This window comes from Podarcis raffonei, chromosome 8 (assembly GCF_027172205.1).
Source record: "Podarcis raffonei isolate rPodRaf1 chromosome 8, rPodRaf1.pri, whole genome shotgun sequence".
In the NCBI taxonomy this organism is placed as follows: domain Eukaryota; kingdom Metazoa; phylum Chordata; class Lepidosauria; order Squamata; family Lacertidae; genus Podarcis; species Podarcis raffonei.
Window position 1 is genome coordinate 16,043,001 of NC_070609.1, and position 23,047 is coordinate 16,066,047.

Consider the following 23,047-nt stretch of genomic DNA (forward strand, 5'->3'; position numbering starts at 1 on the left):
CTCGCCCATTGGCTTGCCTCCCTCGGCCCCGCCTCTCTCCGATGGCCGCGGGGGTGTCCTGCTCAGCGCCGGCGCCTTTTTTCAGGAGGTAGGGAGGCTGGACGGGGAGGTGGGGTCGGAAGCGGGCAGAGAAGGAGGGGAGCTCGTAGCCAAAAGGGCTGCGCCGGCCGGCAAAGGGCCGGGGAAAGTTTGGAGAGGAGAAACGCACCGTCATGATTTCCCGGTGGAAGCAGCAGGATTAGGGATGGCGAAGCGTAATTACGCACGAATTTCGCTGGGTGAGAGCTTCGGGGATCGATCGGCGGAAATGGGAATCAATTGGAATATGAGAAAGAGAGAGAGAGAGGGACCATCATTCATAGGCATAGATTTGTAGGGTTAGGGGGCGCAAATTACTTGCCTTGCCCCGGGTTAGGGGGCGCAAATTACTTGCCTTGCCCCAGGTGCTGACAACCCACGCTACGCCGCTGTTGCCATGGTTTTCCATATCTTTTCACAGACATTTTTACCAATTTTCAAAAATTCTGCCTGGACACTACTCCCAACGGACAAATCCCAGACATAAGGCAGCCCTATTGTAGCAATGCTTAATCAGTAGACTGCCTGGACAATTTTTGTCCAGGTAAGATGTTTCTTATATCCTACCTGTCAGTGTTAAAGCGATGGATGTCTCCCCCTCCAACATGGAGCAAATTTGCAGCAGCAAAGCATAAAGAATGGAGAAAAGAAGAGAAGAGAAATGGCTTCAGAGAGTTCGATTGCTGATACGCTTAAGTTAATTGTGATGCAGAATTAATGTCTGAAGGATAATTTAGCAAAGGCGAATCTTAAAATTACAGCCCTGGATCAAAAAGTTACTGATCTTAATGAGGAGATATCAAAATCTGAAGCAGTTGAAATTAAACAAGATCTAACACAGATATCGTCTTGGGTGGGATCCTGCGAGACATGCTTATCCATGCAAAAATATACTATATAGTTTTGTAGCCTTTAGTATATTTTATTGTTATTTTGTTATTGCTGCTTTTAAAAATGTTTTAATGTATTCTCTTCCTCCTTTGATTGCTATTCTTTCCTTTTCCCTTATTTACTTAATCTCAATAAAATAATAAATATTAAAATTATAAGAAATGTTTTTTTCTGAATCCTCCCTACTGCAATTATTTCCCCAACTGTTCTAATTTTTATTTTAAAAAATCATTTAATCCAGGCATGGGAAAGCTATAGCCAACAGTCCAAATTTAGGTGCCCTAACCTGAACCACAAGCCTGTTTTGTCTCGGCCTCCTTGCTGTAATGATTAATCTTTTCTTTTCTTCACCAGCTGGGTGGGTGGGTAGGGGAAGCCTGAGCCTTTGGGGAGGGTTTTTCCTCGGGAAGTAAGCATACACATACCCACAAATTTCCTTGTATTTTGGGATGCTATGAAACAGAGAAAGACTGGTTCATCTTCAACATAGTCGGAGTAGAGGGAGTTTTGGGTGTCCTCCTGCCACAAATAACTCTAGATCGGTGCTTCTTCTTTTTTTTTTTTTTCTTTGTTCTTGTTTTGTTTTGTTTTTGAGGGATATGTGCTTTTTATTTTCCTTTTTTCTTTTCTTGGTTTTTGAGAAAACAAAAAAACCAGAGACGACAACATCAGAACAAACAAGACTTCAAATCGGGTCTCTGTCCATATCAGAGCTTGGAACTAGTTCAAGTTCAACATGTCCATAAAAGAACTTATTCCCATTCATGTTAATCCCTTTATGAAACAAACCAGTTCTCTTTATGTTCAGTTCACTTCAAGTTCATCCAAATTACCCTTGGCAATTTTTTTTGTAGAAATACTCTAAAGTGCTTAGAAAGTGACAATGAACTTGAAGATGAGCCAGAAATCATTCTTCATTTTGCCCCAACATCAACTTAATTCATGTTCAGGTTACCCAGCAATTATGGGAACTACTTTCACATGTAGTTCAGATGTTTTTCAAACTAATTCAGTGCACATTGAACTTGTTCATTCCAATCACTAGCCAATTGTTTTTGAGATTGTTATAGTCCGTACGTGATTTTAGCAGCTGCTGAAATAAAAATCCAAGTTTTTCCAGCTGTCGGAGGGGGCTACACTGACAGCTACTAGCAGCTACACTAAGAGATGGCTATGCATTGGCTATGCATCAAGCTGGGAGTCAGCAACACCAGCTCTTATTTGTGGAATGAGTTTAGCCCTCCTCAGAATGCAACTTTTCTGTAAAGCCTTACAGCCTGAAAGCCTTGGAGGTTGAAATGTTCCCCCACTGGCTGCCAGCACAAATAAACACTCAAAGTAATATAGTTTTTATTGACAAATAGCAAAACACATTCAAACTCACTAGGTGTGACCAAGTATCTGTGCATTAATTACTCTGTACTCTCTCTGCTTATATCTGTGTTTTGGGTTCCAGACAACTCTAACCAAATAAAGCTCTGTGTCCCCATTCATTATAATGAGGAATCAAATAATCCCCTTTTGGCCAAAGTGGGTGAAATTTGCAGGCATAGGAGACCCTACAAATTGGATTAAGTCTACCTAAATCCAGGGGCTCTTTGTGGAGGAAGTTAAGTGGGTTTACCTTCCTCCATACTTATTTGATATTTTCATGGGTGGGAGGTTATTTCTGATCTTAACATAATTAAGAGGTGTCTGAGTTTTGTGAATTTTTGCTTATACATTTTTAAAAAGAACTTTGCAGCTTCACCCTGGCCTTTCTGATGCTAAGCCTTACAGGCCACTGATAAACCTAAAGTGAGAGGCAGTCTGGAGCACTGCCTGCAGACTTCTTGGTTTTGTTGTTTGTTTGTTTCCTTGTTCGTTAAAACAGAACAAAATAGGAATCTAAGAAAAGGATGGGTACCCTACCTGGAATAAAGGTCTCTCTTAAAAATATAATCCTCCATTAGCATTTTTTATCCTCAGCTCTTTAGTACTCTGTTGGCAATGTTATGAATGCTTGTCTTGCCAAATGCTAGATGGTTCTTTTAAACTGAGATTCAGAGGCAATACAAAACACAAGTGAGTGAGAAGATTTAAGATTTTATTCTAAACAGCAAGCAATTTCTACATTACTAAGCAAGCACTTCAATCTGCCACTTGGAAGTCCTGGTCACTGTCTCTTCGAGCTCCTGCCGTCGGGGCGGAGATACAGGACGATCAAGACAAGAACAAGCCGTCTTAAGAACAGCTTCTTCTCCAGAGCGATCTCAGCCCTGAATGGGAAGCCTGGACTTCGAAAGTCATCTAATCTTCCTTGCTGTACTATACTGTATTGTTTTAATTAGTGTTTTTATGGAGCAGTCAAGTAATTTCGTTGTCCCCGAGAGGGGGTAATGACAATAAAGATATTATTATTATTATTATTATTATTATTATTATTATTATTATTATTATTTTAAAAGTGGCAAAGCGTCTCCCAGGTAGCCTTAGGTTTGCACGGCCCTGTGATCGATCAGTCCGAGCACAAACTTCTCAGACTCTGCCCAACACCATCTGATTTACAACACTGCTTTGGCTTTCTGAATAGCTGAGAGCGAACTGCAAGGGACTTAAGTTCCATGTTGAAGTTTCTGTGGTGCTGAAAATGGAACTTCATGAGGAGAATTATGGCAACTGAGAAAGAGACTTGGGACAAGTATGGCAGCAGGGGCTCTAGAGCCAAGTGTTGTTAGCCAAATTTCAGTTTATTTAAGAACATGTTTCACTTGCGCTGTGCATCAGATCCAGCTCAATTGCTGGATGCTGACAGGAGGAAAAGAAGCAGGCAGAGGGAGATGACAGTTAACAGCAGAAAGCAGAGAGGAGGGGGAGAGCAGCTGTAATCTGAGCTCTGACCAAAGGGACAGATAGATGTGTGAGAACTACGATAGTGGGCAAGACGTTGGAATGCAGGAAATGTTGTTGTTGTTGTTGTTGTTTAGTCGTTTAGTCGTGTCCGACTCTTCGTGACCCCATGGACCAGAGCACGCCAGGCACTTCTGTCTTCCACTGCCTCCCGCAGTTTGGTCAAACTCATGCTGGTAGCTTTGAGAACACTATCCAACCATCTCGTCCTCTGTCGTCCCCTTCTCCTTGTGCCCTCCATCTTTCCCAACATCAGGGTCTTTTCCAGGGAGTCTTCTCTTCTCATAAGGTGGCCAAAGTATTGGAGCCTCAGCTTCATGATCTGTCCTTCCAGTGAGCACTCAGGGCTGATTTCCTTAAGAATAGAGAAGTTTGAGCTTTTTGCAGTCCATGGGACTCTCAAGAATCTCCTCCAGCACCATAATTCAAAAGCATCAATTCTTCGGCGATCAGCCTTCTTTATGGTCCAGCTCTCACTTCCATACATCACTACTGGGAATACGCTCTGCCAAATCTCGTAGGATTTCAAAAGTAGCAGAGATACCCTACATACATTAAGTATAATAGAAACATCGCCACCCGACCCCACCCCCACCCGTCTTCCCTCCCTCCACCCATTCTTTTTTTTCCCCCTCCCCTAATGTCTCAACAAATGAAACGTATTTGTAAAAATGTTACATGGAAAAAAATGAGAGACATTACACTTACTTCTGTAAAACAACAACAACAACAACAACAACAACAACAACAACAACAACAATAATAATTTATTATTTATACCCCGCCCATCTGGCTGGGCCTCCCCAGCCACTCTGGGCGGCTTCCAAAAGAATATTAAAATACTATAATACACCAAACATTAAAAGCTTCCCGAAACAGGGCTGCCTTCAGATGTCTTCTAAAAGCCTGGTAGTTGTTGTTCTCTTTGACATCTGGTGGGAGGGTGTTCCACAGGGAAGGCGCCACTACCGAGAAGGCCCTCTGCCTGGTTCCCTGTAACTTGGCATCTCGCAGTGAGGGAACCGCCAGAAGACCCTCGGTGCTGGACCTCAGTGTCCGGGTAGAACGATGGGGGTGGAGACGCTCCTTTAGGTATACTGGGCCGAGGCCGTTTAGGGCTTTAAAGGTCAGCACCAACACTTTGAATTGTGCTCGGAAACGTACTGGGAGCCAATGTAGGTATTTCAAGACCAGTGTTATGTGGTCTCTGCGGCCGCTCCCAGTAAATCTTTAATAATTTTTTTTTAAAAAAAGGAGCAGAGATGCACGAAAGATACGGGAAGAGAAGATGGGGGCTTCCGTGTTGGGGAAGGGGGAGGAGCTGAGTCCGGGCAACTCCATCTTCTGGGGAGGGTGGTGAGTAGAGAAGCTCCGTCTTAGTTTGTTGTTTTAGCAATAAATCTGAAATAATTAACAGCCAGATTCGTCTCACGTTTGTGGGAGAGACCAAGCCATAACAGATTGCCCGGACTCACTTTTTCTCTCATGCCGGAGGCCAACAGAGAACGTGATGGGAAAGGCAAGTGCGGAACGTGGGGAATGCAGCTGGGGGAGCAGAGGGAGGGGCAGGAGAGCCCACAGACCCATAATAGAATTGAGAAGCTACACATGGCAACTCAAATCACAGCTCAATATGCTAGCAAGAGCTCTAGATGAACAAAGGAGGAACACACAGGCTGAAAGGGACCTCAGGGCTGGCAAGGGGCCTGGGGTTCATCCTGCAAAATTCAATGGGGACACAGAACGTTATGCTGCCCTTAAAACGGAATCCAATTACATTTTGGATGTGAGATCAGCCAAATTTAGCTCGGACAAACAGCGGATAGCTTATCTGATAAGCTGGCTGGAAGGACCAGCTAAGGACTGGGCCATCACTTTAATGGAGGGCCAGCACAGCACACTGGGAAAGCTGCGGGAATTCTGGGGACAGATGGATGCAATGTTCAAGAGCCCCATGGAGCATGCAGTGGCTGAGAAACAACTGTTGAATCTGCGACTGGAGGGGGGAGAGTTCTGTGGCCTCTAATTGGACTGCTTTCAATTCCTTATTGCAAAGGGTTGGCTGGGGACAAAACACGGGACCTCTGGCACTCATTTATGGAGCAGGATTGAACACATCGATCCTGGATGAGATGGCGAAGATGCAACCCATGCAGTTGCTGGACGAGTTAGTCAGAGCCTCCCTACAGCTGGGGTTACATCAGGAGCAACGGACGTTAGAAAAGAGGGGGGCTGGGGGGCCTCCGCTAGTAAGGAGCCACACTCCAAGTCTTTCTGCGCCAGGGATGAGCGACCCAGCCAGCCAGGGGCAAGCAGTTGAACCAATGCAGATTGGCTCAAGAGAAAGAGGGAAGACTAGGATGGCATGGAAAGAAGGGAGTCAATGGCGTTGGGAAACACACAGTTGCTTTGTGCGCGGGAGGCAGGGGCATTTGGCAAAACTGTGTCCCGATAGGAAGGTGGGGGGATCCCTGTCAGGGGCCAATGTAGAGGCCCAAACCCCAAGAGACACAGACAGGAAACGGCAACTACCTGCCTGCCCCATCTGCACTGAGAGGGAGTTGGAGGGTGGGGGTGGCGAAGAGCTCCAGCTCCCAAGGCTGCAGGAAGCTGGACGACAAGCTGGGGGAAGGGAAGGCGAGTCTCTCTGCATGAGCCTATAGAAACCCTTGAAGGAACCTGTGCCCAGTGCCCCCCTGCATGATGTCCCCCTAAAACTGAGGGTGTCAGATAAGACACAAGCTTTGCTGTCAGTCTAGGATCACTCTGAGGAGAGTTTGGTGTCCTTCTTGTCTGCCTGGCTTGCAAAGCCAGTTTGTCATGCGGGCTCTATAGCTGCTCTGCACTCTGCAGAATGTTAGAATGTTTCTAAAAAATAAACTATTTCTTCCTCATGTTCAGTCTTGTAATATGAAGCCATTGGATCAGGCCCTACCCTCTGGAGCAGAAGAAAACAAGCTTATTCCCTCGTCTGTGTGACAACCCTTGAGATATTTGAAGATGGCTATCGTATCTCCTCTCATTCTTCTTTTTACCAGGATAAACATACCCAGCTCCTTCAACCATTCCACATAAGGCTTGGTTTTCAGAGCTTTGGTCATCTTGGTCGCCCTCCTCTGCACTCGTTCCAGCTTTTCAATATCCTTCTTCTGAAGGATATGAGGAGCTTCCAGCTTCAACATCACTGTCTGCATCATGTTTTCTCCTCACCCAAGCGAATGACTTGCACACCTTCCCAGCTGGGAGCAACTTTCCAGAGCAGATTTTAGAGGAGATGTGGGGGGGATGAGTTGAAAAAGAGGACAGGGACTCCTGCCTCATTAACATTTGTGTAGAAGGGGGAATGTCAGCAAATATTTCCCTCAGCAAATCTCCTGAGAGAAGTGGGCAAATTTATTATTTTCCGTTTCTCTCAGTTTCTAATTTTTCCAATATTTAAGTTCAGCTCCTCGCATCTCCCTATCTGTTGGGTATTTCCACTTTTAAAAAGTTTTCGTGAAAATTCATCATGAAAAAACAGCTTCGAATTTCTTTTGATCCCAAGCAGACTTCACTTCAGCAAGGTCTTTTGTTAAGGTTTCTATTGTTATGGCAGGATCCATGACAGTGATTCCTCGTGGCTCAGTTTATCTGAGAAAGAGAAGAAAACTGTAATAGTTAAACGATAGCTTTCCACACACTTTTATGGACATCTTTACAATCCGTGGTTTATGTGGGAAAATCAATCTACTTGGGGCCTGTCTCTACCAGTGGGTTGTTTGAGCAGCAGTTGGTAGTATTTCAATAAAGTGAAGAATTCTGCCTGTTGTCAATCTCTCAAAAATCTATATGTGCATGCATTCACACATAACCCTTAAAACATCTTTGTGTGAGAGTTTTACTTAGCATAGACTCACTGAAATTAATAACTATGTCTAAGGTCCATTAATTTCAATAGGTTTACTCTGAGTAGATGTTAGTTGAAGACAACCCATTATCAGCAACCTTATCTTGTCCTGAAAACTATATAAATATAATGAATAAATAAATGAAATACAGCAAAGGAAAAAAGAGCATAACATCCTTTTTAGCATTAAAGACATTCTAAGGACCTAATTGCATGATACATTAACTGTGGGGTGTTATCAGTGGGGGATTCTTCTGTTTGTCTGTCTCTGTCTGTCTGTCTGTCGGTCGGTCGGTCGGTCTGTTTGTTTGTTTGTTTGTTTGTTTGTTTGTTTGAATTGATATGGGGAGGCGATTTTGCAGCAGGACTAAAGTGCATGGGGAAGGGAAGTTTCATCTTTGGTACCACAGTCATGGAAGGACACAGAAAGCCCCGAGAGGGCGACTCGGGAAGGTCATAGAATCATAGTACTGTAGAGTTGGAAGCGACCCTGAGGATCATCTAGTCCAACCCCCTGCAATGCAGGAATATGCAGCTGGTCCATACAGGGACCTGCAACCTTGGCATTAGGAGCACCACGGTCTAACCAACTGAGCTACCCAGGCTCATCAGGCAGCACCAACCCAGAACCAAGAGAACCTCCAGCATCTTCTGCCCTGCCTTGAACACTTGCCATGCCATTTTTCTAATCAGAAATGGCTCACAGATGCCATTTGTACATGCCAAAAAGTGTTCCTGCTGCTTTCTTGTAGTGGTAATATCCATCAACGGGGGGGGGGGCTCTGCAGAGGGAAATATTGAATGATCACTCAAAAGGGAGACCAGCCGCATAGGCTTCAGGGCAGTTTCTTAAAACTCTTAATGTAGCACCAGCTCTGCTCAATGGTGATGGCATGTTATTTAGTCCCTTTGCCACGGGGGAAAATGGCAGCCTTCTAGAACATCATTGTTAATAATCTTATTGTTTATAATATGATATGATCAGTGCTTTTTTCTGGGGGGGGGGGGCGCAGGGGTACACATACCCCTAAACAGTTTGTTGTTACCACCTCCGATGACGGCTTCCTTTCCTTTCCCAGAAGGGAATCAGGAAGATGTTAGTGCACACAACCTCATGCCAATGTGGAAGTTACTGTGAGCTGTGTAATATGAGGTAATGCATGTTCTTTGCACTGACCATTTACTGTATTTATTTTCCCTAATTTGAACTATAAAATGGTGGTTTTGAATGGTCAAATGAGAGTACCCCTAAACATTTTTTAAGAAAAAAAAGCACTGGATGTAATATGATATGATAGTATAATATAATATCACGACAGCTATAATATAATTAATATAATAACAATAAAAAGGTAAAAGGTAAACAACAACAACAATCATTCTGCCACCCCCTCCAAGCAAGGACATCAGAATCTCCTTTAACGCAAAGAAGCTCAGAAAGAAACGGAAATCATTCTAGACCCAGGAGAAAAGTTCAACTCCTTTCCTGCTGCTGGACCAATATTTTGCAGCCAAGCTCAGTCGTCTTCTCAGACGTTTTGCTTCGAGGTTTCTCGCACTTTTCTCCGTCCTGCTCTCTCTCTGTATCTCCCTTTTATACCCTCTCTCCCTCCTGACCCTCACACTACTAAAAGCAAAAGAGAAAGTGAAGGTAACCAGCGAGGACAAGATAAGATCGCAACAAACAGCCGAAGCCGCATTCCTGGCCAAGCAGACCGGTGGCCAGCAGGGATGCTGCCTTTCCTGGGAAGTCCCAAAGGATCACCTGTGGAAGCATCCCATGGAAGTATTCCTTCACCTCTGCTGTTGTTGCCTCTGTGCCAGTCTCAGCAGCACCTGAGTTGTCTGCACTTAAGCAGCGTGGCGTTGATGAAAGAGGACTACGCAGAACCTGGCCTTCCTACTACTGCAGTGTAGAATATTTGCAAAGTATCGAAGAAATTTCCATTTATTTTTTTAACCTTCCAGTTAATAAGGTGCATTCATTTCAACTGGTGTGCTCTGAGCATGAGTAATGTTGGATAAAATCCATAGGCTGGGGTGTAAATGGCAAGCTGGGGGTGCAGCGTAGTGCTATGAGGAAAATTCAACTGATAAGGGCATGTGATGCCCATGGTTGCATAACCAGACCTGCATCTGCAGTACATCAGATGTGGTAGCGGTAGTAGTAGTAATGATGATGATTTATTATTTATACCCCACCCATCTGGGCAGCTTCCAATAAAATATTTAAAATACCATAAAACATCAAACATTAAAAACTTCCCTAAACAGGGCTGCGTCCAGATATCTTCTAAAAGTCAGATAGTTGTTTATTTCCTTGACATCTGACCACTACCAAGAAGGCTCTCTGCCTGGTTCCCTGTAACCCCCCTTCTCACAGGGAGGGAACTGCCAGAAGGCACTTGGAGCTGGACCTCAGTGGCTGAACGATGGGGGTGGAAACTCTCCTTCAGATACTAGGCCAAAACCCTTTAGGGCTTTCAAGGTCAGCACCAAAACTTTGAATTGTGCTCGGAAACGTACCAGGAGCCAATGCAGGTCTTTCAGGACCAGTGTTATATTGTCTCAGTGGCCACTCCCAGTCACCAGTCTAGCTGCCTCATTCTGGATTAGTTCTAGTTTCTGGGTCACCTTCAAAGGTAGCCCCAATTAGAGTGCATTGCAATAGTACAAGTGGGAGATAACTAGAGAATGCACCACTCTGGCAAAACAGTCCATGGGCAGGCGGCCTACGTACCAGGTGGAGCTGGGAGACAGTGTAAGAATGCAATGACAACAAGGTTCTGCCTCATATCTGAAGTGTGTCAGGTTCTTTCTTCCAACCCTGTCTCTGCATAGACCTCACTGGTTATTTGCAACAAAATAGATGGGGGGGGGTGTATGTGACAGTGAACGTATTGCATTAGCATGTGCTTCTGTTCTGCTTAAAGGGAGCCCTTTCGTCACTAACATGTCTACTGAGGGCCTCCTGCACATCCTTTGTCACGTGACTCATTTGCCTTGCAGAAAATTATGAGAATGCAAAAGCATCATAAGCATGTTATATTGGTTCACATGTAGTGCTGCTCAGATCTGTCAGGTTTCACTGTCGAGGTCCATAGGCTGGGAATGTGCATAAACTCACAGATAGACTTGCCTTGTTGCAGCTGTGCACTGAAGATCAGCAGTGATGACCATGTATCACCAATTTTGATCTAGGAATGACATACTGCATTTTTCCATGTATAACACGCCCCCCCCCATGTATTTCGGGGGAATACAAAGTAAGAAATTTGTACAGTGCACTATCCGTGTATAAGACGAACCCAATTTTTAAACATTATTTTAAGGTTAAAAAAAACCCCTAGTCTTATACACGGAAAAGTATGGTACATACTTCTGATGGGAGACCCCGAATAGAGACTGAAAACGCCTATGCAGTTTTAAATCACCAAGGACCATTGAGCTTATTTCCAACAAAAGCCTAATTAACTGGTGCAGGCATGTATTTGTTACTAAATGCTCTGCTGGTGACGTCACACAGAACTGTTTATCCCTGTAAGTTCTGATTCTCCTCACAGATTTGCATCTGTATACCCTGCATAACCTTGAAAGGGAAAGTAGCTTTGGGTTTTTAATATCTTGGAGCAGAAATTAGTTCCTGTTTACAAGTTCCCCTCTCCCCCTCCCCTGCCCAACACACAGCTCTGCTCAAACAGGTGATTTCTGAGAAAACGAAAGTTAGTGGGGTCGCTGTAGGTCCTTCTCCTTCTTGAAAATCCTTTCTTGGACTGGGCTGGGTCCTGATTGGGTGTCTGAACTCTTAACGCAGTACAGTGTGTCAAAAGATTTCAGATTAAAATAGCCTCTGCTGGCACTCAGAGCGTGGGGCAAGAAATCCCCCCTGCAGACACTTCTCAGTTGGCTTTGCAGATGCAGCTGCTACCTGCCTGTCCAGTCTGCAAGGAGACGGAGTCGGGGTGTATGTGTGGAAAGAGCTCCAGCTCCCAAGGCTGCAGGAAGCTGGAGGACCAACTGGGGGAAGGGAAGGCGAGTCTCTCTGTGTGAGGCTGTAGAAACCCTTGAAGGAACCGGTGCCTGGTGCCCCCCTGCATGATGTCCCCTAAGGCTGAGGGTGTCAGATAAGACACAGGCTTTGCTGTCAGTCTAGGATCACTTTGAGGAGAGTTTGGTGTCCTTCTTGTCTGCCTGGTTTGCAAAGCCAGCTTGTCATGCAGGCTCTATAGACGCTCTGCACTCTGCAGAATGTTAGAACTTTTCCAAAAAAGTTGGGTATTTCCTTTTTAAAAAAGTTCTCGGCAAAATTCATCAGGACTTCTATTTATTATGATTATAATTGTTATTATTATCATCCTCAAAAGGCAGTGTACAAAATGCAGTGAACACAGCTGAAAAGCAGTTAAAACAACACAGGAAAAAAAGTAAATATTTTTCCAAACAATGCTAAATAGACACTCATGGCAGCAACCTATTCATCCACCTGGGAAAACTGGTCGGAATGAAAACATCTTCAGTTGTTTCCAGAAATTGCGGTTAGCGGGTTCCTTTTGTATCTCTGCAGGAATGCTATTTCACAGAACAGGGGAAGTCACACTGAATGCCCTGCTCTGAATTGCAGAAGATCTACCCAAATATCAGGAGTGAGTGGCAGATTTTATCCTGCCTGCATGATTGTTCTCACTGGCCCTGGTTAATAGGGGTTAGAAAGTATGATGGGCACTGACTCATTCTGTACATAAAGCTTTGTTGGAAGAGGTTTTTAAAGCAATAAATACATCATGGTACAGATGTTGCTGCTATTGCACCAATGAGATCGTGGGCTGCAGGCATCCAAGCCATGAAGGAAGCATTGTGGAACAACACTGTTTATTTCGCAGCATTTATGTCCTGCTTAATTGCAATAAAACCTCAAAGCAGTTGAGACAGGCGATAGAACCCGTCCTGTTTTCTTCTTTGCAGGTGCCAAAACATTTCGCGCCACTAGGATCTAGGATCGTAGAATTGCAGATCTGGAAGGAAACCCAAGGGTCATTTAGATCATCCTCCTGAAATCAGTGCCATGTGGGGCTTAAGTGCAGAAAACGCGGGAGCTGCTGAGACGGGCACAGAGGCAACTACCGCAGAGGTAAAGGATTAACCATCTCGGATGCTTCAAGTTTCACGAGTGAGCCTTTGGGACCTTCCCTTTTAAAGGCAGCTGCACTGCTGTCAATCAGGCTGCTTGGAGCTCCCTCTAACGGGGAATGCGGCTCTGGCTATGCGTTGCAGTCTCGTCCTCGCTCGTACTTTCGCTTTCTTCTCTGCTTTTTTTAGTGCGACGGCCGGGAGGGAGAGGGAATAAAAGCGAGAGCGAGGAAGAGAGTTGGACGGAGAAAAGCCTAAGAGACCAGCAAGCAAAGCCTCCGAAGAGGGAACTGAGCTTTACTGCAAAAAATTCGGACTGGCAGCAGGTAAGGAGGTGAGCATTTCTCCTGGGGCTCTGATGTTTTCCGTGGTTTGGGTTTTTTTCTGAGCGTGTTTGCGTTAAAGGAGACTCTGAGCTCATTGCTAGGCGGGGGGCGGCAGAATCGTTTATTTTTACTCTTAATGATGTTGAAGAAGGCTGCCCTTCTTCCCCGCTGCAAAGGGAATAAATAACATGAAAAATCCAGGGAGCAGCAAGCAGAGCTGGTGCTACTCTAAGAGTTGTAAGTAAGTGCTCTGAAATCAACGCGGGTCTCCCTTTCGAGCGGTGACGCGTGTTCATTCGAAGTCCCCCTCTGCAGCTGCTACGAGGCTGCCCTCCTTCTGGTGCACACAACCCTCCCTTCCAGGCTGCTCTTTGCCCCCATTCCCAACACACACCTGGAGCAGGGAGGGAGGGGGAGAGAGAGAGGGAGACCTCATTCATTAACCCCTCCCCTCGTGTCCGGGCTCTTCCCTCACCTTGGATGCCAGGATCAGAAGGAAAAGAGCTCCCATCCCATTCTCTCCCTCCCTGAAGGGAAGATGGTGGGGTGGGGGGGGAGAGAGAAAGGACCCAACTTCCGGCCAACTTTCCAGTCTGGACCCTGATCTGCACTCCCCCCCCCCCCGCCCTTTCCTCTCCCAGCAACACCGGTTGCACATGGGGTGCCGGTTTCCAGGAGCTGAAAGGGGCCTCAGAGTAAGCAGGCAAGTGGGCGAGGGAGCCAGGCCAGCCAGACCACCAGCCCTTGCTGTTGGGAATGGACAGACAAGTCCCAGGTCCCTGTGGAGAGGCAGGGACAGTAGATCAGAGACCAGGGGCTGCATCAGCAGCTGCCCAGAGGACTCCCAAGGAGAGGGGAGAGGAGGCTGAGGGAAGACTTCACAAGGGGGGGTGTTGTTTGAAAAAAGATGAGAGGCTGCCAGCTCTGCAGGCAAGGGGTGACATAACTGGGCTTCTGAGCCCCACAGGGGTGCCGCAGAAAGAAGGTACTTGGTCAAAGGAGCTGGGGACCCAAAAAGGTTGAAAACATCTGTCTTAAATGACAAGCAGGGGCAGAATTTACATGCAGTGTGTAAAGGTAAGATGTGCTCTTAAAACATTCTTAAATAAAACTGCCCCAACCCCTTCTTCTTTTTGACCAGATCTTCTTCTTCTGCACCTTCAGACCGATAACTCTTTGTTGCATCTTTCTAAAAAACATGTAAGGTTTAATCATCAATGTAATGGGCACAGTGTCCCTCCCCAACCTAAAAAAAAAATCAAAAATCAGGAAATGCAGTTTCTTAAAATGCTGAGAGTCCCCTTCCTCATGTCCCTCTCTGTATTCTGGGCTCTTGGGCTCTGCTCCTGTGTCCTGGGCTAGCTGGGTGCAGAGGAGTGGGGGGAGGCAGCAGTTGGGGAACCCCCAAGGGAACCCCCAGGGGAAGAATCTCAGAGCCAAGGGATTGGGGGTGGGATGGAGATGAGTGGTCAGAGGGAGAAGAGAGAACAGACTGGGAGGAGGAGGAGATGTCGGAAGCTGAAGAGGCAATAGGGTTTAGTGAGCAGGAAGAGTCTGTGTCAGAGAGCGGTCCGGAATCAGAGGCAGAAGTGGAGGGGGGTCAAGAGACAGAGTAGAGACAGGGAATCTCCCCCCTGGTCTGCCAGAACATGAAGAGGAATGAAGAGGGCAGAGCAATGAGAGACAAGACAAAAGAACCTCAGGTTGATGGGGAAGAAGGAGCCTAAGAGAGCGGGGAATGTGGGGACCTTCAGTCCTCGCAACAGCTTCATTGGGGCAAGAGATACTGGGAAGAGTTGCTGTGTTCACTTGGCCTGCGCTGTTTGGTTTTCTTTGAGTAAAGAGTTAACTTCACAGACAACGGGTGTTTTATTGCTCACCAACTCCAGCTCCTAACCTCCCATGACCTTTGGGCACTTTATCCTTGCGCTCACTTCTGAATTATGGAATGTGATGGGATTCATACCATCTACCTGTAAAGCTTTGTTGCTTGGCAAATGGTAATAATATTGGCGACGCTGGAAATTTTACGGAGGGCATGCCACTAATGAATGCTTCTAGTTAGGCCGGTCGCTTAACATTTTCCTGTTTCCTTTCTCTGCAGCGCACCAAGATCCACAATGGTGGAAGACTTTGAGGTAGCCATTTCTCAGGGCCAATTGGCAGACGCTATGTCACACGTGCTGGCAAAACCACTGCACTTTTTCAACAGCACTCCGCTCCACATTGCCGTAATAGGAGAGCCCGGCTCCGGGAAGTCCTCATTCATCAATGCCATGCTGGGTCTTCGTGCCGATGACCCGCGTGCCGCTGCGACTGGCATACAGATGACGACTGTGCAAGTCAAGGATTACCCACACCCAACACTTCCACAAGTGATCCTTTGGGACCACCCTGGAAGGGGAACGCCAACCTTTGGAGAGGACAAATTTGACAAGAAGGTCGATTTGAATCGCTTTGATTTCTTCATCATCGTTGGCTCCCAGCGCTTCCGCTCCACCCATTCTGACCTGGTCCGTGAGATCCAAGATATGGGCAAGAGCTTCTACTTTGTGCGCACCAAAGCAGACCTGGACCTGTCGGCCGCCAAGAGGCAACAGCCATCTGACTACAATGAGAAGAAGATCCTCTTGCACATCCAGGAGGACTGCAAAGAGTGCTTGGTAAGAGAAGGAGTGAGGGACCCACAAGTCTTCATCGTCTCCAACTGGGAAGCCGACCGCTTTGACTTCCCCCTCCTGCAGGAAACGCTGAAGAACGATCTCTTGCGGCTGAAGAGGCAAGCCTTTCTGCGCCGCTTCCCTAGCATCTGCCTGCCTATGTTAGAGAAAAAGAAAACCACTGTGGAGGGGAAGATTTGGATCAGAAGGCTTGTTCTGCTGGTCGCTTTTGGAAGCCCAGTTCCCTTCCTTCTCCCCATATTTCTGTTTAGTAAGTTCCGCTCCTGGTGCTTCCTGGACTTTGGCCTGGACGATCGATCCCTTGCAGCTCTGGCCCAGCGTGTTGGAAAGACAAGCACAGCCCTTAAAGCAGCAATGCAGTCACTGGGAATCTTCTCTGCCATTTTATGGGTGCTGCCCGACTTGGTGGGACTCTCAGTGATGGCTTATGAATATCACCGCTGGGAGCATTTCCCCATCTTTGGCTGTCTTCTGTCCATTGGGATTTCGCTTCCTCGCACCTACTTCATGATGCAGAAATGCATATCGGGTGCTGCTGATGACACCCAGAGGGTTCTGTCCAAAGCTCTTGAGGCAGAGGGGAAAAAGTCCATTTAGCAGCAAGCAGATGTGCCATGATGACTAATTGCTTGATATATAGTATCTGGTGAATTATACGTTTCCATTTTTAAAACAACCACCACCAAAAGACATTAAAATAATAATAATCAGATGATCAGGTTTTTTATTTTAAAAATTCCATAAATCTTAGGCTTCTCATTTTTTATAAAAAACCCTAGGTGAAGTAATCTGAATGCCAGCATAATACCCCCTCAGTTACTTTTTTAAATTAGTATCTCTATCCAATGTCTAAGAATTAAGACCAATACTGAAAGGAGACTTTGGGACAAATGGACTTTTTCCTATTCATAATTCTTTCAGTCCACTGATGAATTGCTCTGTATATGATGTCAGACTAGAAAAAACTAGTGACCTATGTGAACCTGCTTGCAAGGATGGTCTCAAGTTGCTGCAGCATTCACTTTCTCTCCTCCCCCCCCCCTCTCTATATATATGTGCTGCATTTGCTTTTTTTCTTTAGGAACAGGAGTTAGCTCTATATCACAAGTCCCATGCAACATCTCTTTCAGAATTTTCTTTCCCTCAGACACACTCAAACTGAAGGAGGGCATTCAGCTAGACAGGAGCCTCCACATTGGTGAAATAGAAAGTTGAGGTAATTTTAATCTGTTCTAGCATATCTTAAAGCACGACTGTAATTGTTTCCTAGTTTTATTGGTTTATCTCTTTGCAAACCGCTTTGAGGTTTTATTAGAATCAAGCGGTGTATAAGTTTTCATGAAATAAACTAATTGGTTAAATTAATCTCCTGGCCACCCTTACTAATCAGCATTCAGTTTTCCACGAAAGTCTCATAAATGAGAAATATTGTGAATTATCTTGACACCCCCCCCCTTCTTTGGCAATCACTCGTAGCTGAGTAAGATTGTCTTCCATAAACAAGATTTTAACAGTGAGTCCGTAAGTGACTGTGGAGGCCACTTCTGGATCCACACGTCTCTTCCACAGTGGGGACATTGGTTTCCGGGCGGGTGTTGATCACAGTGTGGATTTGCCAAGTGTGTCTTCCTCTTAGCACGTTTCTCCCTTGTGTCCTGAGTTCGAGTGTCTTCAAAGCCCATGACACCTTTGGTAAAGGCTGTTCTCCAACTGGAGCGCTCGCAGGCCAGTGTTTCCCAGTTGTCAGTGTTTATACTACATTTTTTTAGATTTGCCTTGAGACAACATGTCATCGACACAGTAATAATGCATGATTGGCGGTTTATAGTGGGCCATCCAGATACCATTCCACTTTATTAAGAGTTTTGCAACACTTCCCCAATGTCACTCGGTTATTATTGCCATCTGAAAGGTCACTCTTGCTCTGTAGTGTGACAAAAGTGGGCAACACACACACCCAGGAACATTTGAACATTTGTGCTACGAAAAAGTTGCTGGGCTTTAGCAGGAAAGTATGGAGTCCGTGCCTATTGCAAACGAAGCAGAATGACCATCCCAAAACATTTGCAGATGCAAAGGGTATTGAAAGTGGGATCACGTATAATCACCCCAATATGAGCTCAGATATGAATGCTCAATAAAAAGGACATCTGGAAGTTCCCTACAGCCTTCCTCAAACTGATGCCTTCCAGATGTTTTGGGCTTCATTGGCCATGCTGGCTAGACCTGATGGGAGTTGTAGTCCAAAACCTCTGAAACATTACTTGCTTTGGGAAGGCTGAGGTGAAATACCACTATACCGTGGGATTAGGACAAAACTAAACCACCCCTCCCACAATTTACCACTCTATTTGTGGTTGACAATCGGGAGTTTCAACCATTTGTTTCATTGTGGGGAGTCACAATGATGCAACCTATTTCAGGAGGGAATGGCATTTCATGTGGCATTCACTCCCTTAACTCTTCAGCCCTGGCCTTCACACAAATTCATTTCGGTCTGGATAGATCAGGCCCATAGATCAATGTTAGCGCTACCCCCAGCATGAGGAAATTTGAAGGACTGGCTGCTTGAGTTCTGTCACAGGGTGTTGCCATTTTCTTGGCCTAGTCCAACAGGGCCAGCTCTATTATTAGCCAATGTGAAGCAGCTGCCTCAGGTAGCAGATGCTGAGAGTGTGCATATTGGGGGAAGCTCAGTGGTGAAGGAGCATCTCCATCCCTATCGTTCTGCCCGGACGCTGAGGTCCAGCGCCGAGGGCCTTCTGGCGGTTCCCTCATTGCAAGAAGCAAAGCTACAGGGAACCAGGCAGAGGGCCTTCTCGGTAGTGGCGCCCGCCCTGTGGAACGCCCTCCCATCAGATGTCAAAGCGATAAACAACTACCTGACATTCAGAAGACATCTTAAGGCAGCCCTGTTCAGGGAAGTTTTTAATGTGTGATATTTTAGTGTATTTTTGGTTTCTATGGAAACCACCAAGAGTGGCTGGGGAGGCCCAGCCAGATGGGTGGGGTACGAATAATAAATTATTATTATTATAGTGGTGGCGGCTATCCCTCACCGTTCCTCTTGAGGATCCCTGCTAGCCACTCTCCTCTTTTAAGATGCCATGAGACCCTTTGCATACCCTCCAACATTTCTCCGCTGAAAATAGGGACATCCCATTCCATAATTATAGTTTTACTATTTATAACTCCACACATTTTACTGGGTTGCCCCAGCCACTCTGGGCAGCTACCAACAAATATAAAGACATAATAAAACATTAAACATTTAAAAATAACTTCCCCATACACGATTGTCTTCAGGCAGCTCAGGGGCCAGATAACTCCATACCCTCCAACATTTCTCCAATGAAAATAGGGACATCCTAAGGAAAAATGGGACATTCCGGGATCAAATCAGAAACTGGGGCGGGTTCTCTAAATCAGGGACGTCCCTGGAAAATAGGGACACTTGGAGGGTCTGCCTTTGGTGTTTTTGCTTCAACAAACCGACATGGCTACCCCTTTGGAAACAGCCTTCCTAAGTCCCCTAAGGCCATTTCCCTCACGTGAGGAGAGGACAGGACTCCATTACCAGTGTTCTAAAGTCATTCCATGGCTGATCCAGTTGCTTTCTGCTCATGGAATGGAGTGAGGGGCAGCAGCCATCTTCTCCACCTCAGGCAACAAAATGTCTTGGGTTGATTCTTCCTCAGAGAATAGATGTTGGGGACTGTGAATGTGGCGGAGACAGGGGGCCAGGAGGCTGACCTGGAAAAGGGAGCCACTGGTTTATGGGGCTGGGAGCCACCTGACAGGCAGCAGCCAGACCAGGAGGAGGAGGAAGAAGAAGAAGAAGAGTTGGGGCAGGATGCGGTGGAGGAAGAAAAAACTGTTCAGGCAAGGGATGGGCCAGTTGACTCCCCACCTTCCCCTGCTCCGCCATCTCCTAGTACCAGGAGGGGCTTGAAGAGGAATGAGCAGCAGCGGCTTCCATGCAGAAGTCGCCCTGCGGGAGCTGCTGTTAGTGTTTCTCTGGCCAATAAAGTGTCAACTACCAGCCATGCATCTTCCTGAGCTGCTGCAGTGGGCCGTGACCATTATGTTCCAGTGTGTTTTTGTTAAAACTTTTGGAAACCATCTGAACCTTTGAAGTGCTTTCGCCTGTTGCACAACTTAGCAGAGTATAGCAGAGTACCACAGCAATTGTTGAGCAACTCTTGAGATTGCCCAGCTGGACAACCAGCAGGAACACCGCTGACTAGTAACTTGATACTTGTTCTTTTATTATTTACAGCAGCAAACATACAAGCCTATTCACAAGTTACTTATTTACAACAAAACTTCTCATTCTCAGCAACTCCTCAGAACTAACTATATCACACTAACACTCTCCAACACACACCAGTGTTATAGGTCATGCCTATATAAGGAACTCAGCCAATCACTGGCCTGTTGCTGGGTCTCCTTATCTCTGGCCGGATTCCTTTCATGTTCTGCCTTCCCATGCGGTGGAGAGTCTAACTGCAATGTTCCTAAGCTGCCTGCAAATCATGGATTTCAATAATTTTAACCAAAAAAGCAAAACCGCACACACAGAAACACGCAAAACCCAAGCTCACAAAATCCCTCCTAGCCCAAATAGTCTGTAGGCTCTACTATCCTCAGATTGAACAACCCTGAGGCAACAAGACTCATGTTTTTAAAAGATGCCATAACAAGAAGTTCAAAATAGTAGCAAGTCCTTACTTTATTAATTTTGAACTTTTAACTATGTTTTAAAACAATTTCTAGCCCCTGTGGTACAGGCAACTCTCCCTGGCCACCTAACCCAGAATGTCTCCCTTTGAGAGATGACCCTCAAACCAAGGGAGAAAAGAGGGGCTGCTGCATTAGTGTCAGGAAAGCATTTTGAAAGTAAAAGGGGGAGAGGAGACCGGGCAGTGTGACACTTTTGCTTTGTTCAGAGGGGAAATTTAAGCTCAATTTCTATGAAGCAGAAATCCAGTTTATCATCTCAGTTCCCTTTATGACAAAATTAGCCCTCCTTCATACCAACACAAAAATTTTAGTGTTCAAGGATGAATCTTCAAGGATGAACTTAATTGAGCACCACAGAAAATAAGTTAAATGAGGTTAATAACATAAAAACATTATAATATGTTAACATTACAAATCTAAAATATTACAAATCTAAAATAAGGATGAGAAACCTTGACTAAATCTTAACTAAATCATAACTGCCTGAATCAGCAAGGATAAAAGACATAAAAATACAAAATAAAAGACACAAAATACGTAATAAAAACAAGAACAAAAATAAGCCAATTATCCCCCACCCACACAACACATTTAAAAGGACATCGGATGTCAATCTGCCAAAGGAAGAGAAAGCCCGTTCTTGTGTTGCCACCCTCTGGATCTCTTGTGTAGGAGCCACATGAAGGAGGGCCTTGGAAGATGGTCTCTGAGTCGAGGTAGGTTCATATGGAGAGAGGCAGTCCCCACACTCTTCCTGCATCTCTTGTGTAGGAGCCACATGAAGGAGGGCCTCGGAAGAGGGTCTCTGAGTCGAGGTAGGTTCATATGGAGAGAGGCAGTCCCCACACTCTTCCTGCATCTCTTGTGTAGGAGCCACATGAAGGAGGGCCTCGGAAGAGGGTCTCTGAGTTGAGGTAGGTTCATATGGAGAGAGGCAGTCCCCACACTCTTCCTGCATCTCTTGTGTAGGAGCCACATGAAGGAAGGCCTCGGAAGAGGGTCTCTGAGTCGAGGTAGGTTCATACGGAGAGAGGCGGTCCTCACACTCTTCCTGCATCTCTTGTGTAGGAGCCACATGAAGGAGGGCCTCGGAAGATGCTCTCTGAGTCCTGGTAGGTTCATACGGAGAGAGGCGGTCCTCACACTCTTCTGGTCTTGGGAAAGGTGCTCTGCCTAGGGCTATGGGTTCCAGGGCTTTCTTTCGAACCCTATCAGCATCCTCAGCTAGATTATCCAGGAAGCTCGACAGCATCCAATAAGTGGTGGCAAAAGACACCCCTGCTGCTACCAAGCTTCTAACTACGGAAGGCGGGAATAATTCTTTTGCACAATTGGTTATTAGCTTTATAACCAGATCAATGTTAATTTCTATCATCTGAGGAGACTTCATCACGGCCTCCAGTTCTTCAACAGGCTTCCTGGCCAATCTGGCCCGCCTAGCTAAGGAGCCATCATCCAGCTCAAACATCTTGTAGAAGGCAACCATGGACCCAAGCAAGAGGGCAGCATCACAAGCCAGAGGAATGCGTGGAAGGGGAATAGCATTGATGCCAGCAGACGCCAGGGATATTTTCCACAGGTGGCTCTTCAGCGCAGATTTCTTCTTTTCTGTGAATTCAGGGGAAAACATGGGAAGGCTGAGCAGGAATGCAAGTCTCTTCAGGCTGGGCAGATCTTTCTCCAAGGTCTCCACCAGTCGGGGGAAGTCATACTTGCCAAGGTCCCAGGAGGAGATCAAAAAGACTTGAGGGATGGTGTTCCTGTAGCACTTCTCAAGCTGCTTCTTGAAGTCATCCCTCATCATTTCAAGGACTTCCTCTGCATTGAAGGTATCTGGGTAAGACCTTTCCATGTTGGATAGATCTGAATCTACTTTGGAGCGCACAAAATAACACTTCTTCTCCATCTTCTGGATCGCCTGAGCTAGGTTAATGAGGTTGTATCGGAATCTCTCTGAGCCAACAATGATAAAGAAGTCATACCGTTGGAAATCCACCTTCTTAAGGTAACTGTCTGGTGAAAAATGTGGGGATCCAATTCCTGGCAGGTCCCAGAATTTTATTTTGGGATAGTTAGGATGCAGATAAGACTTTGGATCTAGTGTCATTTCTGTCACTCCTACAGGGGCGGCACCATCATCTTCTGCCTTCAGGCCTCGGAGAGCATTGATGAGGGATGATTTCCCAGAGCCCGTCTCTCCAGTGATGGCAATGTGAAGCTCAGTGTTTTCCAACTCCTCCAGCTCCTCTTTTACCTCAAAAGCTGCTTCCTTCATTCCACCATCACTGAAAGCCTCCATAAACCTCTCATATATCTTGATTGCTATATTGAAAGGTGTCTTGGGGTCGAAATTCACGTCTATATTTTTCAATATAGCCTGGATACTCTCAGAGAACAATGAAAGATTTTCTGCATATGAATTCATC

The 23,047-nt window shown here is 45.9% G+C and overlaps 3 protein-coding genes across 9 annotated transcripts in view; 2 read left to right on the forward strand and 1 right to left on the reverse strand.

The window, feature by feature from the left end:
* Positions 1–23,047, reverse strand: part of LOC128418415 (interferon-inducible GTPase 5-like) — a 175,179-nt gene that overhangs the window by 147,752 nt on the left and 4,380 nt on the right. For 2 of the 5 annotated variants that reach the window (XM_053398061.1, XM_053398060.1), the window contains one exon: positions 20,130–23,047. The exons of 2 other annotated variants lie outside the window; for them this stretch is intronic. In XM_053398061.1, coding sequence (XP_053254036.1) covers positions 21,079–23,046 — 1,968 coding nt within the window. In that variant the 5' untranslated portion in view covers position 23,047 and the 3' untranslated portion in view covers positions 20,130–21,078. Of the gene's footprint in view, positions 1–5,113; positions 7,489–20,129 lie in introns of those variants that run through there. One more of the 5 variants, XR_008331697.1, reaches the window with a different exon arrangement.
* LOC128418423 (interferon-inducible GTPase 5-like) overlaps positions 1–23,047 on the forward strand; it is a 133,923-nt gene that overhangs the window by 71,731 nt on the left and 39,145 nt on the right. The window lies entirely within an intron of this gene.
* LOC128418436 (interferon-inducible GTPase 5-like) lies at positions 12,341–17,243 on the forward strand. 2 transcript variants are annotated; one of them, XM_053398103.1, is made up of 3 exons: positions 12,341–12,872; positions 13,061–13,205; positions 15,302–17,243. In XM_053398103.1, exon 3 carries the CDS (start codon positions 15,318–15,320, stop codon positions 16,473–16,475), a length of 1,158 nt encoding a protein of 385 aa, XP_053254078.1. In that variant the 5' UTR covers positions 12,341–12,872; positions 13,061–13,205; positions 15,302–15,317; the 3' UTR covers positions 16,476–17,243. The 2 variants fall into 2 exon arrangements, with proteins under 2 accessions (XP_053254078.1, XP_053254079.1); XM_053398104.1 differs by having other exon boundaries at positions 13,061–13,197.